Genomic DNA, 26,194 nt, shown 5'->3' with positions numbered 1-26,194 from the left:
AGATAACAAATTCAGGTTTCAGAACCCAAAGTTGTGTATATTTCGTGTGAATTATACAGAGGGCAATGGGTCTATGATCTTACTCTTAAATTGGTAAGCCCACAATGCCTGTGAATCGTTTGGAGACTCTGTTGCACTGTTGTATCAAATCAAAGGTCTTGAAACCAGCCAAGCAAATTCATTCCCAGTTATTAGCTACTGGAATTGAAATGGAATATGGGTATTTGAGTTCGAAGCTGGTAGGAGTTTATGCTGGTTGCGGGGATGTCAGTTCTGCGGCGAAAGTGTTTGAGTCGATAAAGAAACCAAGTGTTTTTGCGTGGAATTGGATGATTTCAGCTTCAACTTTTCAAGGAGACTGTGAAAATGCCTTAAAGTACTTCTGTCAGATGCAAAAAGCTCAAGGTTTTTCAAATAAGTATACATTTTCTTGTGTTCTAAAAGCTTGTGTAGGTTTAATGGATATAAGGAAAGGAAGGGAACTTCATTGCATGGTAATTAAAACTGGGTTTGGTTACGAGGTGTCAGTGATGAATTCACTGATAGATATGTACAGTAAATGCGGGAAACTAGAATTTGCTCGCAAGTTGTTTGACGAAATGAGGGACAAAAATGTTGCTACTTGGACGTTGATGATTTGTGGGTATTCTCATAAAAGAGAACTTGAAAAATCTTTAGAACTTTTCGAGCAAATGAAGCTGCGAGGATTTGAGCCAAATGAGTTCACCTGGAATGCAGTGATAACAGGTTTTTCCCAAAATGAGTACTGTGATAAAGCATTTGAACGCTTCTGTAAAATGAAAGCCGGAGGAATAGCCCCAGACTTGGTTACTTGGAATGCGATGATTTCAGGTTTTACCCGTAACCATCAAAGTGAAGTAGCTTTGATGTTATTCAGAGACATGCTGATTTTAGGACCTCATCCAAATTCAGTCACCATTGCTGGGCTTCTACCTGCATGCGGCTTTATAGGCTCGCTACATGCAGGAAAAGCAATACATGGCTTGATCCTCAGAAGGAAACTTGGTATGAATATCTTTATGGTTACAGCTCTTATCAACATGTATTCTAAGTGTGGAAGTGTGAATTATGCCTTGAACGTGTTTGATCGGACACCAAAGAGTGATGTCGCAGCCTGGAATGCCATGATTGGGTGTTACGGAAAGCATGGAATGGTTCCAGCTGCAATCAAATTGTTTGAGAGAATGCAGGAAGAAAATGTGCAGCCAAACCAAGTCACGTTTACTAGTGTTCTTTCTGCTTGCAGCCATGGCGGTTTGGTCGAGAAGGGTTTGGAGATATTTTGCATATGAAAGAGAAGTCCGGAATTGAGTTATCACAAGAACATTTAGCTTGTATGATCGATATTTTAGGCCGTTCAGGGAGACTAACAGAAGCATATCAACTGGTGAAGGGAATGGGTGAAGAGATAAATGAGTCTATTATCGGAGCTTTCCTAAACGGATGCAGAATCTATGGAAGAAGTGATTTAGCTATGGGAATGGCAGAAGAAATTCTTGGGATGGATTTGAAAAAACCAGGAGGCTTTGTGAACTTTGTCTAATATATATGCTGCTAATGGAGAGTGGGAAATGGTGGAGAATGTGCGGGAACTGATGAAGAAAAAGAGGGTCCAAAAGAAAGCTGGATCTAGTTGGATAGACAAGAAATATGGATTTCTTGGACTCCAAGCAGGAAAAACTGAAAAAACTTGTCAGATGTATCCAATTGCAGTTCTTCATTATATCACAAAAATGGTTCTGAACTTGATACCAAAAAATGGGATCAACCCCGACTATAAAAGAACAAAAAGGCAGTATAATGGCTTGATTTTGTCAGCACCATGAAGTAGGACTATAACCTCAATTACAGTATTACAGTGTATGCTATCACCATTAATATAAATATCTTCAAGTTCTTTTCCATCAAAAATGAATATCTGATAATATTGGGACTCTGGAACCGGAAAACAAGTTTTACACTTTCGCTGGCGTTAAAGAAATTTACACAGCAAGTCTCTTTTGTTTTTGACACTTCCAACAAGTAGATCTTGTGCAAGACCACATACTCCTACTATTTGTTTAGGGGTTACAAATTCTTTTGACCCCTTTTTGGCTGCTTAGCTGACTCCTACCTGTTTGTGTTGACTTCAAATCTTGGAAAAGGCAATGTCTCTTTCAAGGATTACTTTCCAAACAACCTTGTTCTGTGCTATTTTAGAGAGACTGAGTTGGGGAAACAAGAGAGCTTTTTAGCTTTCTGAGGATTGCTGTACCAATTTATTTGTACGTGTAGAAATTATCCATTCCAGATCCGTATCCAACATTTAAAAAAAAAAATTTAGGGACCAATGAAACTCGTCCGTTGGGATTGTTATCTCGAAGAACAGTATAAGCCAGAAGATTAACAAAAAAAAAAAAAAAAACTCGGATGAATTTATATATGCTGAAGTAAGGTAGACTTCAGTGATGAGTATGTATGTATATTGTATGGACTGCTCGGATCCTTCTATCACTGACAAAACTACCAGAGTTAGCTGTTCAGCAAAAATCACGAGGTACTGCTCAAATATTTCTCGACTTGGTTTTCTTATGCCGTGTGGGGTTTAATTTTGTTACCAAATTAACTTATCCAGCTTTACAGTGCAATCTTGGGTTTACACAGAAACATTTAAGTTTGCTAGTGGTCCATGGACGCCATCTCCTTGTTATGGAGGGATTCAGTATCCAGACATGAATGTTATTCAGACTTAGCTATTTTACTAAATATGCCATGTGTCTGATATTGAACGCACATATGTGCACCACGAATGAACTATGATTGTTGAGCATAGCACTTGATTGAATGGACTTGTCCACCCAATACTGGGGGATCATCATGTTTTCTTGCCTGGAGAACTGATTTTGGGTTAGTGGTAGGATACTTAGATTTTCTCTCTGGATAATCAACTCTAACGGTATCAGTTTTCTGATGACAGCATTTTTTGTTCGATTCTTGCAGGAGAAAACTCAACTCAACAGGGTTTCGTATGTATCATGTTGGAACGATATTCATTGTTATCCCTGTGAGTGTTATACTGGAGATGGCAAAAGTCGAGCTAAATGCATATCCAAAATTGTTACATAGTTACATAGTCCAAGTTAGCATTATTGAAGCCAGAGATCTAAGTCGCATGAATTTGTAACCCGTGTTTTAGAAAAAAAAAAATATTCAGAGTCACTTGAAGTTTTAATTTAAGTTTAACCTTTTGGCACTAAAAGTTTCTAATATAGTCGGTTATGTTATTTCAGTCGGAACTATGTCCATAATGTTCATCCAACTTCTTATTGCCATGTGACTTACTAGGCATTCATATCTGACAAATTTCATAATGTAACAAAAAAAAAAACAAGTTCAATCGAGGAAGCAACTTCACACTTGTTCCTGTGAATGGTCTTTTGTGTAGTTGTTCATAACGCAGGACAATCAGTAGCTCTGGAGCTTCTGAGAATAGTCCAGTGCCATTGTTTCTGAGAATAATCCAGAAACATTGATCCATTCTAGAAATCAATCAATCTTGAATCTACAATGCGCGTAAACTCATTTGTTCAAGATGAACCACAAGATTAGCAACAGAATACAACATCCAGAAGAACAGAAAAAGAAAACAAAAAGGAGCAGCAGCAATCAACAAAGCATTTCTCATAATAGATTTCTGATGACGAAGATGTTCAAATGGTGTACAAGATGCCTCACAACTTGTTCTTGTTTCACATCTCCAGTAAAAATACAGTAGTAAAAACAAAACAGGAAGGAACTCTTGATAAGAGTGGTTTCGACATGTTACGAGTGTGAGTAACAGCAAGCAAAGCTTTACAAGACCACCTAAAGCAGGCAAGGTTAGTGATGCAAGCATTACTTGGATTCTTTATAAGGCCACCCCAACACAAATTTGCGAATAAGACTTAGAGCAAACATGCAAATCCAAAAATAAGGTTTCAACAAGTAATTGACAAGCGGTTCTACATCTTTGAAACAGTACAGACAATTATCATCCCATACAGTCAATGCTCTTTCAGTCTATGTTTAATGATTTGATAGAACTTCTTATACTCTCTAGGATCATCATCACGACAGAGGTGACACTTTGTTGTCAGTCTCCAGTGCTCATATGCATAGCCTCAGCAACAGCCAATTGCTGGTCCTCCTCGCCCATCTCACCTGCTTCGGAACGAACATAAACTATTATAACACATGAAGCATCTAATTCAAAAATGAGCTGTTACCATTAGTAGCTTGTCTTGTGATAACATTTAAAGAACAAAAAAAATACTGGAACCAAACTTTGTACACAAATCTAATACAGCATCGGGACTAAAAGCAATATCAGCATACCATAGCCTGGTAAATGCTCAGCCGCATCTTTCTCCGCACCTTGCACTAGAGTGCAGCCTGAAGATTCCTGGAGTGGAAGGGGGAACATGCAAAATATGTTAGACTGATGCCAATCTCTAAGATACTCTATTAGACTAAAAGGTATCAACAAAGTGCTCTATTTTGCTTCCACCACTAGCAGCAAAGCATGCAGCGAAAGTTCTCCTGATGCAGCAATATCAGAACCAGGCTCATTCTCACTAGAAACTGAAGTTACTCCCTAGGCAGCTGGAGAGCTTCTTCCTAGACCTCTTTGCTGAGCCAGCACTGAATTCCAACTACCTCTCCAACAGCTAATTGAAACTTCAGATGTTTACCAGCCATAGATTACTCCGCATACATTCACCAGCATACAATCAAGTAACTTTGAGGCTCATAGATACAGTTCATACATATCGATTAGTCATTATAACGTATCAACCAGTAATATGAGAGACAAATAGTTAAACTAATCTGACCAAAGTTTGCAGTAATCCAACAAAACAACAACCAATGCAATCAAAGGGAATAACTACTGTTGTGTATAGAATTAGACTTATAATAAAGAAGAAGTGGATATATCACCTTATTTGATTATAAGAACCGAGAATTGAGAAAAATGGATCAATCTGATTATTAAAGTAGCCTCTGCATTGACAAGAACAGATTAATTAGCAACTTCTACCAACAGATTCATCATGTAAATCAAACATGGAACAATAGAGAAGCATTAATAATTCATACTCAGCGAAGTCTCCTAGTCTTGGTTGTTTTGAGATAGTAAGGTTTACTGGTTGATTCTCCAGAGCTTTGATTGCTGAGTTAATGTTTGAAACCTCATCTCCACTAAAATCCGATTCAGACTGAAGGTTTTAAACACCAACAATTACAAATTACTGAATGATCTTTTCTAAAATCAGAAAAGAAACGTGAAAGGTTAAAATCAAACCTCGAAGGCTTGAACCAAGAATTTGGTTGCAACTGAAACTTCAAGTGCTTTCACTTCTTGGAATGCGATTTCCTTGCTGTTACTGGATTTTACATCTTTAACTTGGGCAGATCTTCTAACCATCATCGATTCCAGATGTTTGATTATCCTCCGGAACCCTCTTGGTTCGGAATCCGATCCTTCTTAAATTGCAATTCAAGATTATGAAAACAGACCTAAGAAAACTTAGAAAAGAGACAATCAAATAAATGGAAATTCGTTTATTCTTTTACCTCCTTCGGCATCCACAGTTTGTTCCAACTTCTTGAGAGAATCGCGAATTTCATCTCGAATCTTCTTTTGATCATGTTGTACTTTTGCTGCTTCCGCTTCGAGATATTGCAGTATCTCTGGCTTCATTCCTTGTTCCGTTACTTATGAAATTGAACAAGAAGATGCTTCAAGAATCATCTCAAAAGAAACAAAACTATGAAGAAATAAAAAATCAAGAAAGTAATTGAGATCTCACCTCCATCCTCAACATTACTCAGTTCACCTTCATCCTCATCATCACTCAGTCCAAGAAACTCGATAAAATCTTCTTCTCCTTCTTCATCTTCACTACCTTGAAAGAATTTTCTTACAGAATCTCGAACAGCGCCTACAGTTCTCTTTTGATCAGCGAATCCTCCTTTATCCGCCATTAATGGCTCCAAGAAATTATCTTCCCGCTCTCTCTTCCTCTCTCTGTAATTCTTTCTCTCTCCTCTGTAAAACCGACTTGGAAATGGTGTGAAATGAGGAGACTACAGTCCAAATTGTTTGTTATGTACGGAATCGGGAGATGATATTTCGGCCCCACGTTTTCTACGGTTAATTCTATGACTTGGTTTTTTCGTTGACCCTCCAGGCTACAGAGAGTTTTTTTTTTCCCTTTTTTGCTACATTGGCACAAGACCAACAAACTAAACAACTCTCACTTCACTGGTGACTAGTGACTGCTCTACCAGCAAGATCCTCACAAATAATATATCTAATATCATCAGATGGTTGATGTATCCATACTCCTTCCATCTCATTTGATGCGCTTTTTTTTTGGCTAAAAAGTCGGCCACAGAATTAGCCTCCCTGTATCTATGTTGAAAAGAAACAACTTCATAGAGTAATTTTTGCATATAGCGCGGAGGTGATTATTTATTTTATTTTCCTGACCGAAAAATGTGATGGTTTAGAAAAATACTTCCATATGAAACTAGAGCACAAATGGCAATAATGTCGCGCTTTTCTTGAAATGAAAATATTCGGCCCGACTTATGAAAAATTCTTAACTTTTCGAAAAGAGTTGGAAAGGTTTTACATCCGAGCAGTGCTATCCCGCACGACCTTGCAGGAAGCTATCCCGCTCAAGCGGCTTCTTTACCGTTAGATCATGCTAAAACCCATATCTAACATCCTTGAACCCTTTAGGAGAAGTGGTGGCTCCTTTCCTGAATGTAAATCTAACCGTTGATTTGATCATCCAACTATAAAGAAGTCGCCGGAAACCATCCGTGTGGGATAGCATTTGTCTGTACCTATTCACCACCCACACTTTTCCTATTCGCCACTCCTATCAAAATATCAAAAATAATTTTACGTTTCAATTCAGCTTTTACTATTAACCACTTGTAAAAGTCAAACTAAATTTGACTCCAGCTATTACCACTCTTATATTTCTTCCTTTTCTTCTTATACTTCTTCTTCATTAATCATCTTTTCTCATTGAAACACCATTAAAAAAAAACTATTATTCCTTAATTAGAGATCCGTTTAATTATAATGCACCAAGAATCTATGTTTCCCTTTCCAATTTATTTATTTTTGTTAATGGTATGTAATACCAAACCTGAATTTAGGGAGCTAAATCTAAGCATCAATCAAATTTTAATCAAGAAAAGCAAGCGAAAATTTCTAGTTTGTATATGATGATTCCTTCTACAACCTCCTGATTCAGATTATTGGATTTAATGAACTTGACGATGATGAATTCAAAACGACGATGTCTACCTATGCCCAAAATAATAAATCAAGGGAGCAATATGAAGTGTTATGAATCATCAGTACAAGTGGGAGTACAACTCTCCATTTACAAAGTAGGATTACAATTTGTTTTCAATTTAGGTTACACGGCCAAAACTCCATTGGAGAAAGAGATGAAGACAAGAGGATGTGCTGACTTAGTGAGGGTCTTTTTTGTTTTATTTTTTCTTTTTGCAGAGAGAGTTTACCAAATTTCAATCATTCGTACCAAGTTGCAGGAAAGAAGAAAAAGAAAAAGGAGCATTTATCCATTTCAGCGACTAAAAATTATTGTATTACGACCGTCTCAAAAGAAAACCATGAGAGTGATACTGTCTTTCCCCTGAATTTTTTTCATTTCTTGATGACAAAAGATGGATGAAGGTGGTCGTCGGCAGGCGGAGATGGAGAAAAATAATAATTGGGAATTTAGTTTTATTTTTTATTATTTTTATGTTTGTTTGTTTGTTTAGTTGTTGGATGGTTTAACTGTTGGGTGGAAACAAAAAACCAAGAGGGAGTATTTAGGATATTCTAAAAACTATATGTGAGGTGAATATGAAAAGTGGGGTGGTAATTTATGTGGGTGCTAAATAGGTGAAATCATTGGAAAAATGTAACTTGTATCGACCCAAAATTGAACTTTAACCCTCACCTGAAATTTTGTAAGAGACGTTTGGATGTGTACTTAGAAGTTACTTTTCGACTTCTAGAAATCAACTTGGGTATCAAAATTTTAAAACGACTTTTCGAAACAAAAAAATTAGTTCTTTTGAAGTAAAATAGATTTGCTTCTAACTTCTGCCTCTGGAAGTACTTCTACTTATAGTATTCAAACGCCTTATTATTGTGTTGCTTCGTTTTATTACAAAACTATATCCGGGGCATTAGACTAATTATCTGAATTGTATGCTCGAATCGATGGATCAATAAGAGCATAACAAAGCAAATGTTTTGTACTATGGGGAACAATTATTTGAGAATATTCATTTGGCTATAAGTATCGCTCGGCCAAACTCATAAGTTTAGATATGTCAAATTTGTTGTCAAATTTTTAGTTTATCAAAAGTATATCTTGATTTATAATCTACTAAAACCAGTCTAGAACTAGGAATAAAGCATCTTAGTTGAGTATCATAATTTATTAGTTAACCGTTGATGATTGAAGATTGAATAACAACAGAGACATCTACGAGGATTTCAGCTTCTAAAGGGACATGTCCAAAGTGCCAAGCGAAGATTTTTTATCGTGAACCGAAAGGCTTTTGTTGTTCAGATGGGAAAGTTGTTTTACCGTTTGTTGCCCCACCGATTGAACTTTTGGAGTTGTTTGATGATCAAACGGAAATAGGGATACACTTTCGGAGGTACATACGACGTTACAATCAATGTTTCTCATTAACGTCAATTGGGGTGAATTATGACAGAGAATTGGCTGATAATAAAGAAGGTGTATACACATTCCGTGTTCAAGATGATATCTACCATAGAATAGGCAGTATGCCTGTCAATGGAAGAATATCCGTCGGATATTTAGAAATCCGATATCCGACAGGTTAAGCACTACAGGATATTCGATATCCGATAATATCCTATAGGATATCAAAACCAGATATCGATTCCGATAGGCTAAGCTGTCGGATATCCGATAAAAATCCGGTTATAACAAAAAAACTTTAAAACCCTTGTAAAACATTTTCATAATTGACACTTATCGGATATTTATCCGACAATATCCGATACTAGACTCGAGATTAAGATAAATTACAAATAAGTTCATGTACTATCGGATATCGTATATTAACATTTCGGATGGGGTCTAATCCGTTTCCGATATGTTAAGGAAGAAATATTCAATAAAATATCCGATATGATATCCGATATCCGATAAAACGGATAGAATCCTATAGGATCTCGAATACTCGGAAACGGGTACCGGATATTGGACAAATATTGACAGGCCTAATAGGCAGTCTTCTACCTCATGTGGCTGAAAGTGAAACAGATCCTCCAACAACAGTTCGTCCAAGATATATACAGATGTATATCTATGATACATATAACGAGATTAATTGGCGAATGGAAGAAGGTGGTAACGATATAAACAGAGAGGTGATGGAGAAGTTGAGGATTATCCTGGATACACATAATAGGTCCATGCATGTAATCAGGCCACTTGCACAACAAGAAGACATCCAAAGATGTAGGTTGGTTATTAAAGAACAACCTTCAACCAAGAAGCAGTAAACGTCTTCCAAGTGCTTCACAAGTCGCCGTAATTGTAGTTGAAGGAGATGGGTCTGGCAGTCCTGGAGAGCGATATTATGTAGTCCGAACAACGACAAGACAACTGTTATTTATCAAAGAAACAACAGGTTATTATGATCCTCTCCAATATCCACTTTTGCTACCATATGGGAGCTATGGTTGGGATCAGAATAATATGGATGAGAAGGCAGAAAGTTTACATGCCTTGAGTACTACTCCTACCTTCTACAGGTATATATATGATATAAATGTTTAACAATTACACTTTATAATTGAAATTTCCCGTATTATGTTGACACAAATAACATAAATAATTGATATATTTGCTGCCGCTATTGTTTCACAGATTCGAAGTTATGACACGTCGCTTTTTCTTCGAGGTGGAAGACTACTACAACAGTATGTTGTGGATAACTGGGTGAAAATTGATTCGTTTAGACTTAGATGGTTATATGATCATCAAGAGGAGATAAGAGCTTATTTGCATCAAGGTCTACAAGATGCGCGAATGGCAGGCGAAACCAATGCAAGTAAGTTAATAAATAATCACTTTCGTTTTCGGCTAGTGCCAATTAAACATAGCTACATTCATTTTGTTCTTTATCTTTAGATATTTACTATGAGATGTTATGGCAGAGAGTTTTTTTTTTTTTTTGTGATACGTTATTGTTTTAATGACAAGCATTTAAAAATTACTTAAAATATGATTTTCTTCTTTTCTTTTGCATGACAGGGAATCTTGGTCAAAGGAAAGTGCTTCCTTCCGCATACATGGGCAGCCCCCGTAATATGTACAAGCGATATCAGGATGCAATGGCACTGGTGAAAATTACGCTAAGCCCGATTTGTTCATTACAATGACTTGCAACCCACTTTGGGATTAAATCGTGTCCAACCTAAGACCGGGTCAATCTGAATCAGATAGACCCGATCTGACTACAAGGGTGTTCCGTGCAAAGCTCGAAGAGCTGAAGGAAGATATGTTTACCAAGTCAATATTTGAAAGATTAGCTGCCCATGTGCATGTTGTTGAGTTTCAAAAAACGAGTCTACCTCATGTTCATATGTTAATTATATTGAGTGACGAGGACAAATTACAAGGTCCTGATGATTAAGACAAGATAGTGAGAGCAGAAATACCTGACCTTGAAGAAGAGCCTTAACTACACGAGTGTGTGAAAAAGTGGATGATTCACGATCCATGCGGTAGTAAGTTCATGAGAGATGGTAAATGTAAGAGAAACTTTCCAAAAGAGTTTTCTGAGTGTACCGTGCAAGGAAAAGATGCATACCCTGTTTACTGGAGACGTAATGATGGACGACACATACACAAGAGTGAATTTTTTTTTAGTAGATAATAGGATGGTTGCGCCTTATAACCCTCGGTTATTACAGAAGTATGATTGTCATATAAACGTAGAAATTTCTAGCAGTGTGGAGAGTGTTAAATATCTTACAAGTATGTGTATAAGAATCCGGATTATGTATCTTTTGGAGTACATCTAGAAGACCATGACGAGATAACAAGGTATATTAATACAAGATGGGTTTGTGCTCAAGAGGCAATGTGGAAGATCTTTAGCTTTCCTCTTTACAAGGCCTATCCTTCGGTAATGAGATTACAGATACACCTTCCCAACCAACAGAGCGTCAGGTACTATGATTACCAAACGTTAGATGAAATTTTTTCCGATGAAAGGAATTTGAGAACAACTTTGACGGAATTCTTTGTGACAAATGCTCACAATCCTAGCGCGAGGGGGTTGTTATACCGTGAATTTCTAGAATGCTACTGTTGGGATACAAAAACTAAAGAGTGGAGAAGGAGTACACAAAAGGTGATAGGAAGGGTTTATACAGTACCTTCATATGCAGGAGAGGTGTGGTTCTTAATGCACATTCTGAACCACGTTAGAGGTCCGACTTCTTTTGATGATCTATTGTTTGTTGATGGAGAGAGATTTCGGACATTCAAGAGAGATGCCGAAAAACTGAGACTCTTAGAGAATGATCAGAGTGCGAGAGCGCCTTTGGCTGAAGCAACAACAATCAAGATGTCGTCTGCTCTGAGAAGACAATTTGCCTCTATCTTGCACTTTTGTAATCCGACGGGCGCGAGAGAATTATGGGATGAATTTTTCAACAGCATGGTCGAGGATTACTCGAGTCCAAGCAATACAAGCTCGACATTCTTATCAGATCGTCTTCTTCGCGAGTTAAATTTGATACTTAAGCAACACGATAAAGATATATCCATGTATGATCTACCGCTGATTGTTGGCACATTGGATGAGGACTTTGAGATTTCGAATCTGATTCAAGAGGAGTTGTCGATTCTTATATCTGACGAAGACCTATTTTCTGTCCAAAAGTTGAATGAAGACCAGTCTAGGGCCTACGATACAATCATGGGAGAAATTGAGAGAAAGGAAAGTAAAGTCTTCTTCATAGATGGTACGGGAGGTACTGGGAAGGCATATCTATATCGTGCTATTCTGGCGACTTTCAGGAAAAATGGTGGTATTGCTTTAGCAACATCCACATCGGGAATTACTGCTAGTATGCTACCTGGTGGGAGGACAGCACCCTCAAGGTTTCAGCTTCCGGTGACACCGACATCAACTTCAACGTGTCGTGCGAAGAAGCAAACTGAGGAAGCTATAATTTTGAGGCATGCTACCGTCCTTATGTGGGATGAAGCTACAATGCCGCATCGCTACTCTCTGGAAGCATTTGATCGGACGATGAGAGATATCACATGGATTGCTGAACCATTTGGTGGAAATATTCTAATCATGGGAGGTGATTTCCGCCAGGTTCTACCAGTGATTCCAAGGAGTACAAGGAGACAGACAGTCGATGCATGTCTTATCATGTGCATAGCATTTTTTTTTCCGTTTAAGATAAAAAAATTGTTTTATATTGATATGCGATACTTAACGTTTCTTAAACTCTGATACCTAATTAACTTTTAAGAGGATAATTCGAAATGATATTGAGTTACATTACATTCTTAACAGGTCACATTTGTGGGAAAACGTACATGTTTTTCATCTGAAGAAGAATATGTGTGCAGCCGAGGATGCATCTTATCCTGAGTTTTTGATTCGTGTTGGTGACGGGGATGAACCTTGCGTTGCTAATGAGATGATAAAGGTTCTGGAAGAGACGGTCATACCATGGGTTAGTGATGCTTCTTTGTCTCATCTTATAGATGTAACTTTTCCAAACTTGGTGGAAATGCCAGAGATAGAGACTACATGGTCAATATGGCATTGATCACACCATTGATCGAGTATGTCGAGAAGCTTAATGACCGAGTACTTAGCATATCTCCTGGAAAAGAGGTTATATTCTACTCATTTGATTCTGTGGACGATGATACTCATGGTCTTTACCAACAAGAATACTTGAACAACATTGCTCCTGGGGGATTGTCATCACATATTTTGAAATTGAAGATCGGTGCGCCTATTATGTTGTTGCGGAATGTTGATGCAAAAAATGGTCTATGTAATGGTACCAGGTTAATAATCAAAGAGTTCTTCCCAAAATGTATTTATGCTGTAATTATTAGTGGGAATTACATAGGTACACGATTTTTTATTCACAGGATGCCTCTGGAGCCACTTGAGAATCTGAAGCTCACATACAATTTTAAACGCAAACAGTTTCTGATCTGTTTGTGTTTCGCCTTTACAGTCAACAAGGCGCGGGGGCAAACGATCGAAAACACTGGTATTTTTTTTCCTGATCATGTGTTCAGCATGGTCAACTGGACGTTGCTCTCTCGAGAGGAGTGTCAAGTAGCAACACGAAAGTATAATTGACTAAAGGCACCATTGCAAAGAAGAATTGAACATACACGAAAAATGTTGTGTATAAAGAAGTGTTTCTGTCTTAGAAAAATACGAGTTACGAATACACATTCTTGATGTAAAAGGACATTTATGATTGAAAAATTCAAGTTTATTTGTGATTACTTTTGCACATTAACACGAAATGAGTTTTCACCACTTGACATTGATTGTTGACCGAGTGTTGACTTTGACCTTTGATTACTGCACGAAGACAACAAATTACGAAACGAATGTACCAGCAGGCGCATCGCGCATGCGTGCTATACTAGTGGATATGAGAAAAGGAAGCGAACTTCACTGCATGATAAATAAAAATGGGTTTGGTTTCGAGGTCTCGATGATGAATTCACTGATAGATATGTACAGTAAATCCGGAAAACTAGAATTTTCTCGCAAGTTATGAAAAGTTGGGGGTACACCAACCTCACCCAATATTTTGCTTAGCATAATCTGTATGGACTAACTCTAATATACTTTGAAGAGAATCCACTAAAAAATCAGACTCAATCTTAAGAAAAGTATATCAAAGAGTTATATCTCAATTTCTCGATTCAATACTTACTCAAGCAAATAGAAATCTGCGAGTCCAATTGAATACAAGAGAAATTAACTTGAACGGTACCAAAGACCAATGTTCAAGGATCAATCAATTTCAATCAACAACCGAAGGTTGGATTACCTATTGATCGATTCAATGCACAACCTGTGATATTTCAATTATATAACAAAAATATAATGCGGAAAAGAAATAACACAGACACCAGAAGTTTTGTTAACAAGGAAACCATAAATACAGAAAAACCCCGGGACCTAGTCCAGATTGAACACACATTTTATTAAGCCGCTACAGACACTAGCCTACTACAAACTAACTTCTGTCTGGACTGTAGTTGAACCCCAATAAATCTCACACTGATCCAAGGTACAATTGCGCTCCTTACGTCTCTGATCCCAGCAGGATACTATGCACTTGATTCCCTTAGCTGATCTCACCCACAACTAAGAGTTGCTATGACCCAAGTTCGAAGAATTTAATAAACAAACTTGTATCAAACATAAAAGTCTACAAGAATAGATAAATTTGTCTCCCACAGAAATACCTACGAGTTTTGTTACTTCTTTTGATAAATCAAGGTGAACATGAACCAATTGATATACCGGACTTATATTCCAGGAGAACAACCTAGAAATATCAATCACCTCGCAATAATCTTAATCGACTAGTGAAACAAGATATTGTGGAATCACAAACGATGAGACGAAGATGTTCGTTACTACTTTTTATCTTGCCTATCGGAGATATTAATCTCGAGCCAATTATTCCAATTGCACTCAACACGATAGAAGCAACAAGATTATATCACGCAATTACAGATAAAATAGTTGGGTCTGGCTTCACAATCCCAATGAAGTCTTCAAGTCGTTAACCTGCGGGGTCTCGGTAGAAACCTAAGGTTAAAGGAGAATCGACTCTAGCTTATACAACTAGTATCAAACAGGAGGTGTGGGGATTAGGTTTCCCAGTTGCTAGAGTTCTCCTTTATATAGTCTCCAAATCAGGGTTTACAATCTAAGTTACCTTGGTAACAAAGCATTCAATATTCACCGTTAGATGAAAAACTGATTAGATTCAAGCTAATATCTTTCAACCGTTAGATCGAACTTAGCTTGTTATACACAAATGAAATGCACGTTCATTTAGGTTTGTTTAACCGTACCTAAACGTGTACACCTAGTTGGTTCAACAGTATTTAACCAAATGGTTAGCCGTATGAGCACTTTCATATCAACCTTATTCATCTTCACCATAACTAGTTCCAATGACTCAAAATAACTAGTTAGAGAGTTGTTCAATTGCTTAGATCTCATAGAAGTATAGAAGACACAATCGAAGAAAAAACGATTTTGATTCACTCGAATCAATTCATGAACATTATAGACACGGTTTGCAAATGCATTCCTTAGTTTATATATGTCTTAGTTCACGAATAAACCGTTTTTAGAACCCACTCAAGTATGCATAGAGGTATGCATACTTAAGTACCCGGTTTGAGTTTGTTTTCAGTTCACAAACTCCAGCTGAAATTCACGGGATGTGAACTTCCGGCAGTACGCGTACGGGTACGCGGACTTAGCTTCCGTACTTCCTGAACTAGTAAAGTATGCATACTTTAGTTCAAGGAATTTTGGACTTGCACAAGTATGAGTTCACATACAATGTTTATATCCATTCAAGGTTATATATTCGAAACTCTCATTTCAATCATTGAAACATTCTTAGAGGGTGTTAAATATAGGTTATTCACACATTATTTTTCATCAAAGCAATTTTCAAGATATTGAAATAATCAACATGACTTTCGTCACTTGTAAAGATGAACTTGGCCGAAGCGAAAGCTTACCAACAGATATTTCCAGAAATAGATAAGCGAGATAAACTCGGCTCGAAATAGAAAATATGTATAATCGAAGTCTATATAGCAATTCGACTTTTTTCTCAAGATAAGAGATAGAGTAGATAGACATTTGAGTGATAGATAAGTTCAAGTCTCCACATACCTTTTAGTCGATGAAGTTCCACCAGTTCCTTGAGTAGTTCTTCGTCTTTGTATGATGAACGCCGTGGATTCTAGAGCTCAACTACACTTTCTATCCTAGTCCGGGACTTAGCTATAAGTAGACTAGAAATCAAGACTTATGGTTTTGGAAACTAAACTTGACAAACAAGCTTGAGAAAGCAACGCTTGCGAGTTCGATCGAGCAGTTCTCTAACAATCTCCCCCTTTGCCAATTTTAGTGACAAAACTATCAATACATATAAAATACAAAATAAATAAACTTTGCAGCTTCTCTTCCACATGCATGATCTCCTTGTTTCTTCAACATTACTCGGAATCTTCGTCACTTCCAAGTACTCCAATGATTCCAAATATATCCAATGCAGCATCACCATTGTTGAAGATCCGTAGCCATAACAATGAGAAAACAAAAGCACTCAATCATTGTTACATAGTGTCATAGTATTATTACACAACATCAAAGTTCAATTGTATCACAACTTTGACAACAATACTATGGTGATATGTATCACTCCCCCTTTGTCAATACTTTATCTCACATGAAAACCACTCCCCCTTACATAATGATCCGAAAACCATATGTATTTGTAGTGTGAACTACACATTAATTCTCCCTTTTTTTGTCAATAAAATTGGCAAAGGTATGAAAACTAGTGGGATCCTAACTGAATTTCCATAGAGACACTTCATGAACAAAAGAAAGCAAATATCAACTTTTTAGATGCAATCATATAGCCGAAACTAAATGCATTCATCAAGAAGTTTATAAAGATACAAGATAACCCTATATGGTGAAAAGGGTATCACGTAGTTAGTAAACTGTATTAATTAGAGTTAGTTGTTTAATTAGTGTTTAATTAGTATTTTAAGTAATTGTAATGGTGGGTTCTGATCTAACCACCCGGGGGGTGTCTAACCGTTAGATGCTAGGTAGTGAGTGAGGGTTATATAAGTTGGGAGTCTGTAATGAAACAGGTATCAAATTATTAATCAAAATCAATCGTTTAACGATTTAAGGCTGTGTTCTTCGGAACCAGAGAAACTTGGTTCTCTAAATCAAGTGGTTACTATCCTGATCTTGTCACTGTACATCTAGGTACATGAAAATTGGTATCAGATTCGACTTCCTGGGATAATTTTTCATTGGAGACTCGATGACAAAGTTTGTTGCTCTTTCAACAATCCAGTGACAGGAATTTGTTAAAAGGATGCAGGACATTGATTAACAACCCCAACAAATGATGGAGGAGATTTCTGAACAACGCCAACGAAGGTTGGAGGAGATTGCTGGACGGCAACAACAACTTCAGCAAAGGCCAAATCACAACTTTTCTGTTGCTGAAGAAGCAGCTGATTCGCTTGAGTTGGAATTGATTCCTCCATTTTTCTTTACCGAAAATGAAGATGCAACCACTACAATCAGATCTTCTTATTCTTCTCACTCTTCAATTTCAATATCATTAAATCATGAGGACGGTTCTACCGATTTGGTTATTCCTTCATTTTTCGTTGAGGAACAGGATGATTCAATAATTGTAGAACCACTAGCAGAAAAACCCATATCTAATTTGAGTGATTCGAGTGATATTAGAGATTCTCAAATTGAAACTTCTACTGGTAAGATTGTTGAGTACCGCAAGCACTTAAAGGAGGTAAGCACCAACCATACCAAACTGATCTGTCGACAATGTTATTTCTTCATTCTGATTATTCTCGAATTCTCTTTGATCGTGGAAATAGTTTCAAACTCATTAGGTATTCTTATTTGGCTGATGTTTATAAATTTGGTTCTGATACACCTACTTCATGTCCATTTGCATTATCTGTGTTGTTCTATTTTGATGTCCACCTACAACCACAATTTTGTTCATGACTTGATTCTCAAGCCTGGGTACCTATTAGATTTTTTGTTGGGAAAATCAAATGTTTATGTGTTAGCTAAAGGTGGTGTTACTAGAACTGCAGGATTATTGTCTGATAAATTTACTGTGAGTGCAATTTGGAATTTATGGGGGTGGGTGGGGGGGTTGGAGTTGATTACCTCTTGCAGCTCCAAATGTATAAGGTTCCTTACAATGATGTATGTCTTTCCCTTGCTTTTGATTTTAGACACAATGTGTATGATCGTGGGAAGGAGATCGACCTTATTATGTGGATTTCTCGTTTTTCTACATTTGATTCTAAGTTTGGGCATCGAATGACAGTGTGGCTTAGGGACTTCGTGTTAATGGTTTGGGCTTCATCTGGTGATATTGGTGATAGAAGTATATTAGTTGTCCCAAGGTTGGGAAGGGAAATATTTCCTAGAAGTTTCTTGATGTTTCTATGGATGGGTGTTGGTGGAATTCATAATGTTTATCAATGCTTAGGTGGTTGTGAATGGGTGAAGTTCAGTATGCTTGCTCGAAATCCTGAGATGGTGAGTTACGAAGTTGTAGTTCTTACCAAGTCTGCTTACTGGATATATGATAGAGGCAAGTTGTTCATCCGTTTATCGAAATGGGAAGCTGCCTACGGTTATGCATATGTTTATCTTGTTGATCATGTTCTAACAGAAACTGAAGTACGTTATTTAAATACTGTCATGTTTGCTTGTTTATCTTTGTGCTCTGCTCATCATGCGTGTTATTGGCGTTTTCCTATATGGAGCCTGGTGTTTCAACCAAGAGGAAGCCACTTCCAGTTGGAGCTTTATGGACAGATAATGACATTACATATGGTACTTACAGTGATTCACATTCCATTGATGTTGATGTTTGGGATGTCCTCACAGTGGGAATTAAGTTTTTGTCTTATGAGCTTCTGGAGTGCAGGGAATATACCTCATACGGTGTGTGTTGGAGTTTACTTCTCTCTTGGAAGGCTGGTGAGCTCATACTGTACCTCATCTGGCAATGGCTTTACACAAATGCTTAGAGTTGTAAGTTCAACAGCTGGATTTTTTCGATATAATTTTTATACTTCTAAATTGATGCTTGCACTTCCACGAAGTTTTCTTAGGATCTTCAACACAAGTTTTTTCTTGCGCCGTTCATTACCTATTCTTCAGTTCTGTAGTAACTATATTCTCCCACAAGAAGGTGTCCAGGTATTTCTGAATTCCATCATAAGCACTGGTCCTTGCTACTTGCACTATGCTCACCATGAATTATATGTGTGTATTCACCTGTGGGGTTCGAAGAGTGATAATTGTTTTTCTCTCTACTTTGTTTAAATTTGTTACTTATTTGATCGTGGAAAGGGGTTTGATCGATCTCTTCTGGATTATTACAATGGCACATCTGTCTATGAGTTTGTTTTCGAACATGGGTACCAACTGGATTTGTTTCGGACAGCCTTGATTATGTTTTTAATTGTGCAATTGTCTGTTGAAGCTGGGAATGGTAGTGATAGTGGTCTATACTTGAGTGAGAAATAACCACACCATAATGAGAGAATGCGTGTTTGAGCGCGATCAATAAGCATTTCGCCTCGACTTCTGCCTCACTTAAAAGGATTTTATGATAATTGCACTCAATAAGACGGCTTTTTTATGGGTATCACTTGTGTGCAGGTAGGAATAAAGAGAGAGTCCTACACACGTTGAATGGTGGGAAGGAAACCTTCCGAATTATTTCTGGAGACTCCACAAAATAGTGGAAATTAAAAGATTTTTTCTGATGATCTCTTCGAAAGGAAATCAACCATATGCAAGGATGAGAGTACTCACTCACCTTCGATTAGCAGTAATGGTAGCACCACTCTCACAGCATCCAATAGAAACATAGTCTTCATTCGGCTCGTCTTCTTCATCTTCTTGGTCTTCGTCTTAGGTCTTCAACTGTTGATGATAAACTCTTGAACTTCGTAGAACTTCGACAATTTGTAACTCTTTATCTTCAATTCCTTGTTGCTTGAAACTTCTTCCCCATGGCTTTATTAAATAACTACAAACCAAAATAATACAAAGAATTTCTCTTGTCTCTTTTTTTTTTCCTTTCCTTTTTTTTTTTTAATATGACAAGAGAAATAACTACAAACTGTATATAAAATAAATAATGAAATTGTTATAGCCATGGGAATAGTATTTTACCGCTTGATTCTTCACAACTTGTATTGTCTTCGTATCATAAACTTCAATATAATTCTCATCTTTATATTTTCTTCGCTCTTGTAAATAAGTCTTCAACTTGAATATAGAATTCCACTCCTTATGTATAAGTCTTCAACATGTATATAAAAATATGCCCATTGTATGTTGCTTTACTTGGATATGAAATTGCGTTATTCCTTGTATTGTTGCTTGTAAAACTCAAACGTCTTCAACTTTCCTTGTAGATTTTGATGTCGCTCCCTTATTGATGATGGTTGTGTTTCTATGGACCTGTTGTTGGCGAGACAGAGAGAGTGGTGCAACTGCAAATCAAACTACAAGAAGGTGGTTTTCGTCTATAGATGTCACCCTCATGATTGACAAAGTTAGCACTCAAGAGATCAAAAGTAGTGGTTTTATTGGTGGGAGGTTGGGTAGCTCACCATTCTATCCGGAATTAACGTACAGTGTCACACACTCAAAAGAAAGCTCTTTAGTCATTTATAAAAAAAAAACTGGTCTGGTGCCTCAGTTGATATGAAAATGGGTAGTCTCCACTAATGATTGATCAACAACTCTAATAATGCATTTCTACCTGCACCTCATTTGCATCACCTGCATGATTAAATCCATTATTTAACACTCCAATTCGTAAGAAATCCGAATGTAGTTCCCTAACACTTCCAAGTTCAGTTATGTCTGTCAGAATTCTCTATGTAAACATACCTAGAAGCATGCTAGTGACTCTAAAATCTCTAAAAGTTGGAGGTTTTATGCAAATAAATACAAAATTTTGAAAAATCTAGGCAAAAAACACACTAAAAACTCTATATGCAAAATACTCCCCCACACTTAAACTTCACATTGTCCTCAATGTGCAAAACTGAAAATTCTGAATTCTGACGTAGCAGCAGATGAAACACAAAAACTGTACAAATTTGTAAGGAATTTGGAAAAACTCCATTTCACAAAAGTTTTTCATCTACGTGTTTTCTACAAAGTTTCAAAAGGGCACAGTATTTAGATAAACGTTCTGACAGTTATGTTCTCTGGAATGAACTACGTTCAGTCTGAATTTTTCTGACAAAAAGGTATTCGTCATAATTTTCTTCTAAAATAGATTCCGGACTCAATGAAATTAAACATGGGGATGAAAATATGATATGAAAACAATAAAATAAATAAATAAAAGGGTTTAATATACAAAACCTATGGGTTGCCTCCCATTAAGCGCTTAGTTTAATGTCATTAGCTCGACTGTAGACTCTTTGGCTACTCCTTAGCCCGCGTCTACGACATTAGCATGAACATCCGAATGAACATCGCTAGGATATCGCATTTCTCCAAAAATATTGAAGCGAATCTTTTCATTATCAAATTCCATAGTGAGTTTTCCTTTGTCAACATCAATAACCGTTTTGGCCGTTTTCATGAAAGGCCTCTCCAATAACAGCGGTATAAATGCATCTGACCTTCTATCCATTTCCAATACAACGAAATCAGATGGAAATATGAGTTGACTCACCTGCACAAGCACATCTTCAATAATACCTTTAGGGTAAACATTGGAACGATCAGCTAGTTCAAGAAAAATACGGTTTTCTCTCAAAGGACCCAAATTCAAAGACTCATAAATAGATGCGGGCATAACATTAACTGATGCTCCTAAATCAAGCATAGCTTTTCCAAACCTTTTATTACCAATCACAACAGGTATATCTAAATTACCCGGATCCTTGCATTTAGGTGGAAGTTTCTTTTGGAGGATAGCAGAAACGTTTTCCCCCACACTCATCACCTCATTACCGGTTAATCGTTTCTTCTTGGTGCATAGGTCTTTCAAAACTCTTGCGTACTTAGGTACCTGCCTAATTACATCTATCAGCGGGATATTCACACGAATTTTTTTGAGTACATATAAAATCTCTTTGTCTTGTTCCACATTTTTGTTAGCAAACCTGTCAGGAAACGGTAAAGGAGGAACATAAGTTGAAACAAGAGGTTTAGAGTTTGTTTTAGGTACCTCATCGGTTTGGGAAGAGTCAGTAATCTCTTTCTCCAAAACCGGCCCCTTAGGGTCTTTGCTTTTCTCAGCATCTTCTGGTTGCACAGTTCGTGTACCACTTCTCAATGTCAAAGCATTAACAGTTTCTCTAGGATTAATAGGTTGAGAAGGGAGTTTCCCACTATTCAGAGCCTCCAAAAGGTTCAATCTACCTGCCATGGTGCTCATTTGTGTCTGCAACTCCTTGATTGCACCATCAGTCATTTGCTGATTTTTTTTCACCATTGTGGTTAGATTCTTCATCATAGAAAGCATCTCTGATGATTCTGAGTTCTGCGCTGGTTGTGGTTGTTGTTGGAAACCACTAGGACGATTAAAAACCGGCCCTGGAGCTGCTAATTGCGTATTCACATAGGTGAAATTGGGGTGATCTCTCCATCCTGGATTGTAAGTGTTGGAATAGGAATCATACCTTTGTCTCTGCTGATTCGGGAATACTGCATTGACTTGTTCAGCTTCTATCTCATAAGAAGGAATGATTACTGCGGCCATTTGTTGAATCATCTTCTCCATGTTACCAATCCTATGTTCTAAGTGCGGTGAAGAAGTAACCTCATTAACCCTTCGACCCATTGACACACCTCTTGAGTTGAATTTTTATGTGTTTGCAGCCATATTCTCGATCAATTCCGTCGCTTCGTCAATGGTTTTGTTTGTTAAAGCACCACCACTAGATGCATCAATAAGATTTCTCTCGGATTGGACAAAACCATCATAAAAATACTGCACTATGAGTTGATCGGAGATTTGATGATGTGGGCGGCTCACTAACAACTTCTTGTACCGTTCCCAATAGTCGTAAAGAGTCTCACCAGTAATTTGTTCAATCCCACTAATTTCTTTACGAATAGTTGCTCCTTTAGAGGCGGGAAAGTAATTTTCTAAAAATGCTTTCTGCATCTCATCCACGTGTGATACTTACAGGTGGAAGACTATAAAACCATTCTTCTGCAGAATCAATCAAAGAGAACGGGAAAGCTGTCAGTAAAGCTCTTCCTTGACCAGTTCCAGTTGGATTCAAACTTGTCAATCTATGTTGAAACAATAGTAAATGACGATTTGGATCGTCTCCTGAAAGCCCTTTGAACTTCGGTAACCAATGAATCAACTAAGATTTGAGCTCAATTGAATCTTCCAAGTTGACACACAACTTCTGTTGATCAAACGATAGGGATGTCAGATATTTGAGTGTCCTCCTGGGAGGTGGAGGTTTTGGAGCGCCATCATTTCCCTGGTTTCCCTAGTTACCTGTGTTTTGTCTGTTCATTCCGCCAACCATCTCTTCTTGTTGTGAATTTTGAGGCTCTTGTAGTACTATTCCTCTGCGAGTTGAAATTCCGCACCTTTAGTAATCCCAACGTTTGGGTACCAGAGATTAAGTACCTGGAACAAGATTCTCAAAAACGAAATTAAAAACTATAATAAGAAATCAATAACAAAATTAACAATCCGCTATGCATCCCCGGCACGGCGCCAAAATTTGGCAGGTTGTCAGTCGACGCAAAAATAATTTAAGTTCTTTCACTTCACAATTATAAATAAGAGTATAGTTATAAGAACATATTCGTTCCACAGGGAGATATGGGTTGTCAAATTGTTTTGATTACTTATAGAAACTGGGGGGTTTTGTTTGTGATTATAACTAAATAAAAATAAAGCAAATAGAATAAGACGAATATCAGAGATAAAAAGTACTGGTTAGAGTTTTCATCTTCCATCTTCCAACATGTTATCAACTGAATCAATCTCAACATTCATTTTCTATCGTTATCAATAATCCTAGAGCGTCCTATCGCAGGCTTACTCCGGCAAAATTCATATTATCATCAAAGGCGCAAGAGTCACTCTTTGAATCCTTTCCACTAAATAACTTGGCGCAAGAGCCACTCAAGTTTAACCCAACGGAAGCACTAATATTTGTGAGTTGAGGTTATTCTAAGCAATCCGGTGCAAGAGCCACACAGATTTAACCTAGGTTACGCTTCTACATAATATTGTATGGCAACATCACGTAGTTAACAACTATATTATGCTACTTCTAACAAGGATTATTCGACAATTCCGAATCTCAAACCCTAGTTTAGCAATAGATATGAATGCATGCTCATTTAATTTGCAACTTAAGCAAACTAGCAATATCATACATGGAGTTATAAACGGTAGAACATAAACGATACTACAAAATTATAAATGAATAAGAATGAATACTTCAATTGAATAACATGTTTTCCAACTTAGGACTACATCTCTAACCAACGAGAAAAGATTAGTTACTCATGGATTTCTTAAAACCCATGAAAAATATAAAAGAGAATATATAAAGCAAACCGTAGAATCTTGATGTCAATCACAACTCCAAGCCCTCTTTCCCGTTCTTCTTCTCTTTCCCAAAAGTATCTGATAAAAGATAAAAAAGATAATCCTCTCTTATACAGGTATTTCCAAATCTCGTCTCAAAGTGGTTGCCAAAAACTCAGTTAACTCCCGTAAAAAGTCAGGCCGTGGTAATTATTTACTAAAACAGCTAGTAGGCCGCGTGCAAATCCTGAAAGCCCAGCCCAAGACGCCATGACTTAACTTATTTAGCATGTCAGTTCCAAAGGACTGACAACCTACTCTTTTCTTCTGTCAGATTCACGGATACTCACTTAGCCGTGAGTTTTTAAAGTTACGGGATTTTCATTTTTTTCTCGATCAACTTCCACGGACACTTCTCTTTCAGTGAAAAATATTTTCCCCTGGATTATTGGTTTCCAGTCATTCTTCTCACGGATACTCTCGCCTCCGAGAGAAATAAATTTCCCTGGATTTTCCTTTTACTCCGGCCATTCACGTGCAGTCTGGCAATCGTGAAAACATTTTTTTCGTCTGAGATTTTCTTCTCTCGATCCCTTCTTAGCTTCCATATTTCCGATGGAAACTTCCACCATCGACTACCATGGCAAAACCTCATCGACAGCCAACTCTATCAGCTTACTACAGCAGTCATCATCACCTCCATGCTCGAAACTTTTCTCTTTCTCACCTGAGCTCCATTTCAGAACTTTTCCATTCTAGACGTAGTCTGTGTACAGCCAGACCATCCTCTCGAACTCAACATTACCTTGCTGTTCGCCATCAGACCAGTATCACCATCTCCGACAAGTCTTCTCATAAACTCGTCACTACTGCCAGCCATGGCTCTCCCTGTTTTGTTCTCGAGCTCACGTCCATCTCCATTGTACCAAAGCCACAGCTCATCAACCAACACAGTCAAACCACCATCGAGAATTAATACAACCTTGTAATGACAATCACCCTCTCGTCATCCGTTCATCAACAGCCACAACGCCAACTCCATCTGATCATCATCACCGATTCAAAACTGGCAGCAGACTACAGTTCTGTCGATCACTAACTCATCAGCTCAACATCTTCTCTGTCACTGTCCTACTGCAACTCGAGCTTCTCCGTGCAGTTACCGAGCAACAGAACCGCAGCATCTTCAACACCATCGTTGACAACATACACCCAACCATCACCGAGCTTCTTTATTACAGTTCAGCTTCATTTCGTCCCTGATCATCTCCTACTTCCACGATTGGCAGTAACAGCATCCTTCCACTCTTCATTCTCACTTTTCATAATCGAGCTCAGCATACTCAAGCTCGAGTATTCTCTATCTTCCCTGCTTTGCTCAACCTTCTTCATACGAACTGACCAATGAAGAAGACGACAGCCTCATCATAAGTCATGGTGCCTTTATAACTTGGCTGCCTTGAGGAGTAGTTTAATGAAGTGTCTGCCCTGAGTAATTTGTGCTGCTGCACTTATCAATTCTGTGTATCCTCTCACTTTCGCAACTTTGGCTTGCTTCAATTGCGCGTAACTTTCTCATGTGAAGTCGGAATGGCCTCATTCTTTCGCAGTTGGCTTTGTAATCTCGTCCTCTTCAAGGTGATGTGAAGAAATGCTGGATCTGATCCAGTTCCA

At 37.6% G+C, this 26,194-nt stretch overlaps 3 protein-coding genes across 5 annotated transcripts; 1 reads left to right on the top strand and 2 right to left on the bottom strand.

The window, feature by feature from the left end:
- Positions 1–104: 104 nt before the first annotated feature.
- LOC113324396 (pentatricopeptide repeat-containing protein At5g59600-like) lies at positions 105–1,564 on the top strand. Its single transcript, XM_026572717.1, has 2 exons — positions 105–1,275; positions 1,374–1,564. Exons 1-2 carry the CDS (start codon positions 105–107, stop codon positions 1,562–1,564), a joined length of 1,362 nt encoding a protein of 453 aa, XP_026428502.1.
- Positions 1,565–3,944: 2,380 nt separating this feature from the next.
- On the bottom strand, positions 3,945–6,095 carry LOC113323212. 3 transcript variants are annotated; one of them, XM_026571488.1, is made up of 7 exons: positions 5,850–6,095; positions 5,614–5,754; positions 5,342–5,523; positions 5,137–5,255; positions 4,978–5,040; positions 4,375–4,441; positions 3,945–4,200 (listed from the first exon to the last, which is right to left on the bottom strand). In XM_026571488.1, exons 1-6 carry the CDS (start codon positions 6,022–6,024, stop codon positions 4,420–4,422), a joined length of 702 nt encoding a protein of 233 aa, XP_026427273.1. In that variant the 5' UTR covers positions 6,025–6,095; the 3' UTR covers positions 3,945–4,200; positions 4,375–4,419. The 3 variants fall into 3 exon arrangements, with proteins under 3 accessions (XP_026427273.1, XP_026427275.1, XP_026427274.1); XM_026571490.1 differs by having other exon boundaries at positions 5,342–5,520; XM_026571489.1 differs by having other exon boundaries at positions 3,965–4,203.
- A 15,341-nt stretch (positions 6,096–21,436) lies between these two features.
- Positions 21,437–22,795, bottom strand: LOC113324395. The gene has a single exon (XM_026572716.1). It carries the CDS (start codon positions 22,793–22,795, stop codon positions 21,437–21,439), a length of 1,359 nt encoding a protein of 452 aa, XP_026428501.1.
- Between the last annotated feature and the right edge of the window lie 3,399 nt (positions 22,796–26,194).

This window comes from Papaver somniferum, chromosome 11, assembly GCF_003573695.1.
Source record: "Papaver somniferum cultivar HN1 chromosome 11, ASM357369v1, whole genome shotgun sequence".
In the NCBI taxonomy this organism is placed as follows: domain Eukaryota; kingdom Viridiplantae; phylum Streptophyta; class Magnoliopsida; order Ranunculales; family Papaveraceae; genus Papaver; species Papaver somniferum.
This window is presented reverse-complemented; position numbering and strand designations above follow the sequence as displayed.